This window comes from Pleurodeles waltl, chromosome 4_2 (assembly GCF_031143425.1).
Source record: "Pleurodeles waltl isolate 20211129_DDA chromosome 4_2, aPleWal1.hap1.20221129, whole genome shotgun sequence".
In the NCBI taxonomy this organism is placed as follows: Eukaryota; Metazoa; Chordata; class Amphibia; order Caudata; family Salamandridae; genus Pleurodeles; species Pleurodeles waltl.
The window spans coordinates 660,654,484-660,666,176 of record NC_090443.1 but is presented as its reverse complement, the minus strand read 5'-3'; the positions used below and the strand labels follow the sequence as shown (position 1 = coordinate 660,666,176).

General features: G+C 47.8%; 1 protein-coding gene across 1 annotated transcript in view; it reads left to right on the top strand.

Moving 5' to 3' along the window:
- Positions 1-5,526: 5,526 nt before the first annotated feature.
- The window catches only part of PTGFR (prostaglandin F receptor), a 227,649-nt gene continuing 221,482 nt past the window's right edge, over positions 5,527-11,693 (top strand). The window contains exons 1-2 of the mRNA XM_069232223.1: positions 5,527-5,786; positions 7,754-8,610. Of these exons, the coding sequence (XP_069088324.1) occupies positions 7,813-8,610 (798 nt within the window). The 5' untranslated portion in view covers positions 5,527-5,786; positions 7,754-7,812. The remainder of the gene's footprint in view (positions 5,787-7,753; positions 8,611-11,693) is intronic.

The following is an 11,693-nucleotide window of genomic DNA, read 5'->3' as shown; positions in this document are numbered from 1 at the left end:
CAGATGTCCCGGGTCTGTGCGTGGATTCTCCTGCTTGTTTTCCGGCTGCGCGTCGTTCTGCGGGGCTGCGCGTCGAAGTTTCGATCTCACGGCAGGCGTCGCGTCGATTTCTCCTGCGGAGTCGGGCGGCGTTGTCCTTGCGAGGCCGTGCATCAAAGTTTTGATCTCACGGCAGGCGTCGCGTCGATTTCTCCTGCGGAGTCGGGCGGCGTTGTCCTTGCGAGGCCGTGCGTCAAAGTTTTGATCTCACGGCAGGCGTCGCGTCGATTTCTCCTGCGGAGTCGGGCGGCGTTGTCCTTGCGAGGCCGTGCGTCAAAGTTTTGATCTCACGCAGGCGTCGCGTCGATTTCTCCCGGGAAGTCGGGCCGCGTTGTCCTTGCGAGGCCGTGTGTCAAAGTTTCGGTCGTCCCGAAGGCGTCGCGTTGATCAGCGTCGGTGTGCGGCGTTTTTCTTGCCGCGGAACAAGCTGTGCGTCGAAAAGTTCGGCGCACGGAGCGTCCAAGAGGAAGAGGGAAGTCTTTTTGGTCCTGAGACTTCAGGGAACAGGAGGCAAGCTCTATCCAAGCCCTTGGAGAGCACTTTCACAGCCAGACAAGAGTTCAGCAAGGCAGCAGGGCAACAGCAAGGCAGCAGTCCTTTGTAGAAAGCAGACAGGTGAGTCCTTTGAGCAGCCAGGCAGTTCTTCTTGGCAGGATGTAGTTTCTGGTTCAGGTTTCTTCTCCAGCAAGTGTCTGATGAGGTAGGGCAGAGGCCCTGTTTTATACTAAGTTGTGCCTTTGAAGTGGGGGTGACTTCAAAGAGTCTCTAAGAAATGCACCAAGTTCCCTTTCAGCTCAATCCTGTCTGCCAGAGTCCCAGTAGGGGGTGTGGCAGTCCTTTGTGTGAGGGCAGGCCCTCCACCCTCCCAGCCCAGGAAGACCCATTCAAAATGCAGATGTATGCAAGTGAGGCTGAGTACCCTGTGTTTGGGGTGTGTCTGAGTGAATGCACAAGGAGCTGTCAACTAAACCTAGCCAGACGTGGATTGAAGGGCACAACAAGATTTTAGTGCAAAGAAATGCTCACTTTCTAAAAGTGGCATTTCTAGAATACTAATATTAAATCCGACTTCACCAGTCAGCAGGATTTTGTATTACCATTCTGGCCATACTAAATATGACCTTCCTGCTCCTTTCAGATCAGCAGCTGCCACTTCAACAGTGTATGAGGGCAGCCCCAATGTTAGCCTATGAAAGGAGCAGGCCTCACAGTAGTGTAAAAACGAATTTAGGAGTTTCACACTACCAGGACATATAACTACACAGGTACATGTCCTGCCTTTTACCTACACAGCACCCTGCTCTAGGGGTTACCTAGGGCACACATTAGGGATGACTTATATGTAGTAAAAGGGGAGTTCTAGGCTTGGCAAGTACTTTTAAATGCCAAGTCGAAGTGGCAGTGAAACTGCACACACAGGCCTTGCAGTGGCAGGCCTGAGACAGGGTTAAGGGGCTACTGAGGTGGGTGGCACAACCAGTGCTGCAGGCCCACTAGTAGCATTTAATCTACCTGCCCTAGGCACATGTAGTGCACTCTACCAGGGACTTACCAGTAAATTAAATAGTCAATCATGGATAAACCAATCAGTAGTACAATTTACCCAGAGAGCATATGCACTTTAGCACTGGTTAGCAGTGGTAAAGTGCCCAGAGGTCAAAAGCCAACAACAACAGGTCAGAAAAAATAGGAGGAAGGAGGCAAAAAGTTTGGGGATGTCCCTGTCAAAAAGCCAGGTCCAACACTAGGCAAGTACTAGTTCAGTCCCAACAAAGGAAGACCATTCCTACTATGATGTACTGTTAAAGTCAGTAGGAAGGTGTTGGAAGGTGGGTCATTAGTTGTGTGGCCTGCACAAGTAACGAGTCCGCACACGACCGCCACTGGGAACCAAACACCCCATTACAGCGCTTGACTCTCATAGGATAGCGTTGCAGAGCAGTCCAAAGCTTACTCAAGGGAGGTGGTGTGGGCTAGTAATCCCCATTCACAAGCACGCAAGCATGACTCTCAATAAATGAATGCCCAGTCTGGGTTTTTTCTTTTGATAAAGTAAAAGTACATTTATTATTCACACATACTACTCAATACTATGCAACAATCCTCAAATATATACAAAGTGATAGAATCACTCTGGGAAAACATTAGGTAATCTCTCAGGTCTCCTCAAGGGAGAATATAATCCAACAATCCACATGGCAAAACAATCTCAGTGCCCCCCATGCGACATTTGAACATTCTGACAGTATTCAACAGTACAGTGCAATGATGACACCTACATTTGTGATTAAATGCTTCCATCTTGCCAAGAGGTGGCTGTCAGTATCATTATTCAAATTAGTATAATCAGGGAACATATGAGACCAAATTCTAACATTATAACTATCAGGATTACTTTTGGATTATTTCTACGTGACCATAAAATAACAGTAGAATACATGGTAGGCACCCTTGCAAAAACAGGAACAAAAGTTCAACAAAGCTTGAGCTTCAAATATCCATCCAACCCTTGAGGGGTTATCTCTCATGTGTCCCACCCTACCTAGGGTGGGGACACAAACAGATGTTGGGGAGAGGCTGCGCTGCTCCTGCAGCTCCCCCATCTCCTGGTACTCCTTTGGTGGTGGCCCCATCTCCCTGGGACCACCACAGGCGTTTTGGGGGCTCAAATAGCAGCCCCCTGCCCCGCAAAGCATGCTGGGGCGGCTGCATAATTGATGAGCGGCTCTCCCGCTGCGCTGGAGAGAGCTGCTGTGCCCTTTTTGCTCATGCCTTTCCTCCTGGGGGTGCCGGTCACACCCGGACACTCCCGCACCACAGAGAGGATCCCTCGTTGGAGGGTGGCCCAGGGAGCCCACCCCTGGCCGCCCCCGCTGGCTCCCCGCACGGCCAGCACCTCCGGGTGCTGCCGCGGGAGCCAGCCTCCTGCCTTGGAGTCTGCCCGCTCCAGCGGGCAGACACAGGGATGCTCGCGGCCGGACGGGCCGCGCGGGGGAGTGCAGCGGCACTCACCCTTCCTCCTTGCGTCTTTGGGACCCCTCCTCCTCGCGACGGGGAGCGCGACAGCGCTCCCCGAGGTCGTCGTCTTCTCGGGGCCCCGGGATGGGGTCTGGGGCCCCTCTTCTCTTCGGTGGGGTCGCCCGACGGTGCTCCCCCAGGCCCTCTTCTGTTCAGGGCCCCGGGATGGGGTCCGGGGCCCCTGCTGGCCACTTTCACTGGGAGCGCAACGGCGCTCCCTGACTTCCGCTTCGGCTGGGGGTGCGCGACGGCGCACCCCCACTCCTGCCTCTTCTCGGGGCCCTGGGATGGGGTCCGGGGTCCCTTCCCACAGCGGCAGGGGGGTGCGCGACGGCGCCCCCCCCAGCTGATGTCCAACACTGGACCAGGCTTCACGGGGCCCCGGGATGGGGTCCGGGGCCCCTTCCTCTTCAGAGAGGGGGAGTGCGACGACACTCCCCTTTGCTCCTCTACCCCCTGGGCAGCCCCCAGGCCCTGGACCACCCTGGGGGCACAGTCTCAAGCAGCTGCGGAGCTCCACGTGCTTCGTAGCTGCTTTTCCAAAGGTCAAAGGTCACCATCCTTTGTCCTGTGATATCTCGGGCCCTCAAGGGCCGATTTTCATAATTCTTGTGTCATTCTGCTCCTGGTGACAAGCCCTTGCCACCAGGATCACTCTCCTTAGGCCTCCCGGCCTGGAAGGGTCCCAGATCATCAGGGAGCCAGTCCCACTGACTCCTGCACCAATCTTTCCTCTGGGTTCCCTCTTTTCCTTCTGGGCAGCGCGCTCTCCTTGCGCTAACCCAGTCCTTCCCCCAACTAGTCCTCTGGGGGGGGTAAGGGGGCCAGCTTGCCTGGCCCTGGCATTCGCCTCGCTGGCCTGAAATCCTTCAGGGGCAGAGTGCCTGCCTCAAGGGCAGTCAGGAGGTTCTTCCTTCCAGTTGTCCATGACGCCCATCTGCAGTCCCAGTGTCCAGCAGTGAAGCACAGCCAAGAGAGAGAGCTCTCCCTGTGCAGGACCTTTTAAGTGGGGGCGGAAGTGTCCAGCAGGTCTGCACCTCTGGCCTATCCAGATGTGCCACATCACTTCCTTGCCCCTGTCCCTCCTTCTTGCACAGTCTTCTGGGATAGCTCAAGATGGCATCCTCCAGGAGTTAGTTGCCACATGTGCTTTGAAAGTCTCAGCCCCTCCTCCCTGACATTCCTTGCAGGGCTTCTCCAGCCTGCTCCTGGCACAGAATGACAGCTGGCCGATTGATGCAAGGCCCTGCTCCAGCAACTGGACAGAGCAGTAATTGGCCCTAATCCTGAGCTGAGTCAAAGAAAGATGACATCCCTGGATGACCCATAAGTTGTACAACTATGCTCTTGTAACCTACTGCATCATTAATTTCTTACAGGTTACAGGGTACTTTGGTATGACTCTGGTCTCGGTGGACCCCAGAGAACTGGAGTTGCACCCTAGGCCCTCCTTTCCCATTGACATTCAATGGAGTATCCCCCCAATGCAAATATCTTAAGTACCCTGACATTGGCATTGAACTGGGTGTCCCTACAGTGAAAAGACAGTAAGCACACGGACTGTCCCTCACATGTATACACCCCTCTCATGAGACCTACTCCAGGTCACCAGCCACTCTGCATAGTTCCTCCAGCATCAGGACTACCTAAGAGCCAGTTCTTGGGCTGCGCACACTAGGAATCCTCCTCCCACAGCCCTCACATGGGTGCACATCCATGCGCACACATGATCACATGTAACCTGCCCGGGGCCTCCTGCCCTTGCTGCGCCACAGCAGCCTTTCCTTAGCACGGCGACACCAGCGGTAAACCCGTGCAGTCCATTTTACCATGTGTTTATTGTGCAGGAGTCACCTCATAGGAAGCTTCCTCACAGTAAACAGTCAAAAACCAGGTGGTCAAAAATCGAAAAATCAGGGCAGACCTGATGGTCAGAACCGTCCTCTAACAGAAGGTCTTTCAGACACAAATGGACTGCATGCCCACTCCAAGAACACACGTTCACAGAAGGTGGTGATTTCGACACACTCGTCTATTTCTACAAAGAAGACCACCCCTAACAAAATGTTTTTTTTCAATTGCTTTGAGACTTAAGAATTCTTGCATATTATTGCACAACTCGCATTCTTATCCTCCAATTTGAATGTGAGTTGAGACAGGGTCACGAGTTCTCGAGCAAAAACGATTTTTTAGGATCGTACGCCCAATCTACACCACGCATTATATTAGGACTTCGTTGTTTAAAAAATATAAACGGATTTTCCATTTCAGTTAGTATTGGTCACGACATATCAAGACTGTCCGTCCCGTTCTCTTTTCAGTAAAACGGCTGGACGTTCCTTATTTCCCACTTGTGGATACGATGTGGAATAAAGGACATAAGCACGCCTGCCCCTGTCACCGTTGACGTGTAGCGGGACAGGGATTGCAGGCAGTGGGTGACAGCCTAGGGGTGGGCGGCTCCTCCGCAGTGCGCGCGTTGCCAGGGATTAGGAGGGTGAGCGCGGCAGGAGCGCGCCGCTCCCTCGCAGAAGCAGAGCAGGTACCCAGGCAGGACTGCCAGAGGGAAGCGCACCTCACTCCGCGCGCTGCTGCAACTGCTCTCGGAGCGGCAGCAGTGCACTGCTTCCAGCAGCAGCGATGAACGCGCGGACCTGGGCACCCCATCAATCTGCTTCTCCCTGACCCCTGAAGAGCCAGGTTAGGGGATCGGGATGGAGCGCTCTAAAGTAAGTATCGTTGCCTGAGTCTGTGTACTCTCCCACACCTGGTAGGTCAAGAAAAGTATCCTGAAATGTCACTGCTCATTCAAAGGGAGCAGAAACAGGCAATCCACGCTTCTGACTAGGGTTACTTTTGCTGGGCATGAGGTAGTTTGTGGGCTTCCTGGCGTTCCAAGTACACTGTGTGCCTCACTCCCAAGTCCAAAGCGATTTCATAGTTACTGATTCGCTGGAGATTCATATTGTGCGTTCACTTAAAGTAAACAACTTATTCGTTTTCCATCCGGGATAATTCTACTTTAGCCTGCGAGGACTCGGTGGAAACAGCAAAACTGTAATTTTTATTTTTTGCAGTTTGTGAAAGCAGAGTCTGGTTTCTTCCGCGGTATTTCTCCGGAGAAATGTTTCTTACCGAAATGGGAAGCGTCTCTCTGCTTGCATTCCTCGGTGGTATGAAAGCTGGTCTGGGTGTTCTTGTTACACCGTCGCGTTATTGTACGTATAATGTGAAGTAGGGATACGAAGGAAGCTTTTTTTTCGGAACTGTTTTGTCAATGTTTTCCTTTAAAATATATTTTATCTCCAATATGGCTGTGTTTTAATACTTAAGCTACGACATTTAGGAAGCCCGCTGGCCACGTGCACAGTGTTTATCAGAGTTGCAGGGAAGTAGAATACCTTGGTTTGCCAGATTTTTAAATATTAAATATTGGTTTGTATTTATACTTTCGACATGTTTCATGGTGTGCAAGGAATCAACACTGCTTTGCAGTTTGCTTGTCTGCTTTAGCATAGACCGCTATTTAGTTTCGGCAACGAACATATTGTTAAAGTGACCCGCAGTCTTGTTAGATCTTATAAAAAGACGGGGGGTTCTAACCCAACACTTACTATTTTTGACGTAGAAAGCCTCTGCATGTTCACGATAATTATTATCGACCAATAAACTCACGTCACGAGCAAGAGCTGTGTGAATTTAGCACGTGCGCTGGGCATTTTAACTAGCTGCTTTTGCAGTGTTCGAACAGTTAATGCCCACAATCGGTATTCGCTTTTTTTCTCCTCCGTATGCATTCACCTTAAGCAATGCTTTAAGGGGTGCATCCCACGCCCACGGTTTAGTCAAGAACACATCACAGCTGCATTTCACGCTTTATGGATATGGATAACAATATCTGTATTGTGCGCAGGGCCAATTATGATTCATGTCTTTGCAAACCGCATGTGCGCTTGTGTGAAATGCATAACAAATATACGTTTGTTACGACGTATTGCCCAGCAGCTATTTGTAAGTTGTAATAAACGTCTGTGGCGTTTTATGTGTTTCTGGAAACAACTTAACGTACTACTCTGTGGCAGAGCAACAAATGATGCACGTTTTGCTATCTATGCACCATTTCTTCAAATAATTGGCACTAGCTTTGGTATACAGTAAGCACCGCTATATTTGGAGATGTGGATTATTTCAAGTGGACCCTTGTTGTAATCGTAGCTTCCACGCTTCACGACAGTGCTGTGTGTGTGTGATATTTGGCTAATCACCGCAGCTGCCTATGCCTCAGTTCTGTCTCTGTAAAGTGGAAACATTAAGAAATAGCAACGTTCAATGTCTCTATTAGGTGATTTAAAAACTGGTATGTTAAATATGACAGTACAAATGGCAATAGTTTGTGTGCCTCTTAAAGCTTAGTTAAAATTCCTAACTGATGATGGTATATGGCAACTCCTTTTTTACTGCTGCTCTGAAGATGGAAATAGGAATATATTGGGCGGCAGGCAGGGTGAAGCATTTTGATTTAGATGTGTTAGGGAGTTGCTCAACTCCCATTGCCATACAAAGGAGCACACATACTTTCCCACGGTTGAGAGTTGCCTGTGACATGAAAAACAAAAATAAATTATCCAATGTCAGATTCGTTTCTAAATCTTCCATGATTCATGGGACACTTCTCACATGTGCTTTTATATTACAGGGGCCCTTTTATTCCAGTCCTCTTAAAATGCACTAAAGATCTTGCCAACCATACTAACAATGCTCCTCAACGGCTCGGACCGAAGGACTTTGCCAGGCATTGAGAGTCTGTCCAACTTAACCTGCCACACGGAGCAGAAGGTTTCAGTTATTTTTCCTCTCATCTTTATGACAGTCGGCATAACATCCAACAGCCTGGCAACTGCAATCCTTATGAAGGCGTATCAGAGATTTAGGAAGAAGTCCAAGGCGTCATTCCTCCTCTTCGCCAGTAGCCTAGTGATCACGGACCTTTTTGGCCACCTCATCAATGGAACCATAGCGGTGTTCGTGTATGCATCCAACAGGGACTGGATACGCATTGATCAGTCAAACATTCTCTGCAGCATTTTTGGCATGTGCATGGTCTTCTTTGGCCTTTGCCCACTCTTGCTTGGTGGAGTGATGGCGGTTGAACGTTGCATTGGTGTCACCAAGCCAATTTTCCATTCAACGAAGATGACCTCAAAACACGTGAAAATAATTCTGGTGATGGTGGGGCTCTTTGCATTGTTCATAGCTTCACTGCCCATCCTCAGCCTAAGAACCTATGAAATCCAGGCATCCAGAACTTGGTGTTTTTATAAGACAGAGCAGGTGAAAGAATGGAGTGATCGATGCTACCTTCTCCTTTTCTCCATCCTAGGACTGCTATCTCTCTTTATTTCATTCATCTGCAATGCAGTCACTGGAGTTACCCTGATTAGAGTAAAAAGGAAAAGCAAACAAAACAGGCAAGGCAGGTCTCATCATTTTGAAATGATAATTCAGCTGCTGGCCATCATGTGCGTTTCGTGTATATGCTGGACTCCATTTCTGGTAAGCGAACAGTATGTGTACACACTTCCGATGTATGAATTTGCCTTAATGCTTCCTTCCATTTGATGTACAGGTCTGCCACATCTGGTGGCCCTTTGTGCGTGCTGTGCTAGGTGAAGTAATGTATGTTTCTCCGATTTTACCCAGGTAGGTGAATCGAATCTCTCAGTATCATTGGAAAGGGAAATAATCAAAACAGCTCTTTAGAAAAGTAACTTAATTTGCAACATAACTCAGTACCTTAGGAACAAGTTAATACAGGCGTGGAATAATGTAAACAGTGAGACGACTGAATTACTCATTAAACACTCCTATTCAAATTGAATTTATAACATGATATGTGTTGGAAATAACACAGAAAAAATATGTATTGGTAAATGATACGGAGTGTGGCTGGGTGACGTGCCCCTTTGTTGATAGCAGGACTGAATTGCGGGTGCCTGGGTATTTGCTGCTTCCAGGTGTCTGCATCCGGTTGGATCAGAAAAGTTGGGTACTGGAACTGACATTCACACAGCAACCACAATATACATTTGTAAATCATAATCTGTTCTGTTTCCTTTGTTTGGGAACTCTCATTGGCCACGATGTTCTGATGTTTAGTCTGTAACAGTTTTTTGCATGATTTAATCCTTCCTAGGTAAATGTAGTCCATTTCAGCTCAGAAGGAGAGTGGAGAACCTCTAGCGAATTCCACCCATTTTACCAATTAAATAATTATTTGCCTCATGCAGTATACAGACTGCCACCAGGCTAAAACACATTTAATTTGACAGACTCAGGAATAAAATGGTCTCCAGCAGTAGTCTGGATAAAAACTCTTTATTTGTAATAGAGTATAATAAAATGCTACCTGTTTGGTCTTAGACAGGTATTCCCACATACACGCACGCCCCCACAACTCCCCCACACACACACATACACAAACACCAGGGCACCACACTTGTGCACACAAAAACACACATGCACACATAGACACACAGAACACACACACACACCATCTCCTTAGCATCTAAACGTGAATACAGATCTCAAGATCCATCATGTCTCATCATTGAGTTGTATAGAGCAGTAGCAGACTGTCTGTGGCCCAGCTGATTCCCGAGCTCACAGTCACACTCTATTTCCTTGCACCAAAGAGATAATTTTGTTTCGCTGACCCTCTCGGTACTTCTGGCCAATTACATGGCTCGGAAGGCATTGAGGGAAATACCAGCAGACGACGGCCAGAGGACAGCCCATAAAATGTCTCTTCCCACCCTCATCACCCTCTACAAGAATTGGTTCTCTCTATGGATCACAGAAGAACGTGAATCATACGTAGAACACACGGACCCATTCACATACTAAACAAACACATACACCATTAAAAATGATCATGCTCTGGAGACTTATTTTCTGATTCCAAGATGGTTCTGGCCTGGAGGAATAGTATCACAATATTCTCCCCAGCAGGTTCTCAGTGGTAACTGATAACAAAGGAGCCCGAATTACGACAAAAGCCACAGATGCAAACCATCAGTAACCTGAGCCTTAAGTAATCCAGCACTCAGCTAGTCATGATTTTCGCAACTTAAATAATGATAAGGCATGGACCAGGACTGGAAGTATCCTGAATGATTATGTAAACTTGGTAATGTTCTTTATAGATAATTAGGTTCAAGTATTTAGTTTCACTCCTTAACATAATATTACACTTTTTTGTCTTGCCTTTCTATGAGGAAAAGAGACATCCACAGGTGAGATGGTCACTTTGAGAGACGTGGCTATGTAGCTTGGTATTGTGGGCACATTTTGTGTGACAACAATACAATGCAATAGGACTGCGGTACTATTTTCCTGTTTTCACCCTTCTGTATTTCCTGTCTCTCATTCAATCCACGATTTTCCCTGATTTGCTTTCCAGTTTGTTTTCAATTCTTACCCACAAATTGCATCCCTTCTCACATCTCCTTAATTAGGTTTGCAAGATACACTGTTGTAAGGTTGAAGTTGCACCTTTTTAGCACCATAAAGAACAGTTTAACATCCTCTAATGTCAGTAATCTGCCACTAGCTCTGTGTAGAGATAATTTGTACAGTGTTTCTGGCTGTTACATAACTAAATACAGCTGCAGAGCCAAAGCTAGAAATGATATCCCACCAATAGCTGTCCATTTTGATCTGATTATGGAACAGTTCATATTGTATATGTTCAGTTCATCTCATGATATACCATTGATTGTTCCCTTTAAAGATCTACCTGAGCTTGTGTAATGACAAAGATATAATACACAGCTTTGGGCAGCCTCCTTCGACAGTTGTCTTGTTTGTAGTGTCATTCACATATTGGATCACCCAATAAGACAGACCGGTCATTGCAGATTGCATGTTGCCTCTTTTTCTCTCAGTCTTTAGCTGAAAAGAATGAGCCCCAATGAAGCTGCTTCTGGTTAGTGGATATCAATGGTGTATCACAATCCTTCATACCTACTAAAATATGTTGCTCAGTACATACTGTTTAGACCTTGCATCTTATTCCCTTTTATTAGAAAGCTTAAGAAGAGGGCTTCTGAAAGCAAAAATACGGTGGTGTGTGTAAGTGTGTAGTGTAGTAGTGAGTGCCATTTTACAATGAGTGCCAATTTGCAATGAGAGCTTTTCTGTCTTTGACAATTGCAATACCAGCAAATGCAACATACAAGGCTGGCAGAATATGTTTACAGTCTAAGACTAATGAGCTGAATTGAATTTTGTGACCTATATATCTTATGTAAAGCACAGGGAGCAATAAAAATAATTAGTCATTTCATATTTTCATATGACAACTGGTGATGGGTGTAGAAGCATCCAGGAGTCCTCATGCCAGCTTCTGCTGAGTTCCATCTCCACCCAGCTCAACCATAGTGGCGTCTTCTCAGGATGGTGGGGAGCAGAGGCAAACTTGGGTTTGCTAGCTCAATGGGATGCGCTGCTGGCATAAGGCCTGATCAGCTGATCGCCAATGCCACGGGGAGGATGCCACTGTCATACCGGTGCCGCCCCCCTCCCTATTACAGTGTTTCCACTGGGCTGATGGCGGGAACATTGTAATAGAGCATTCA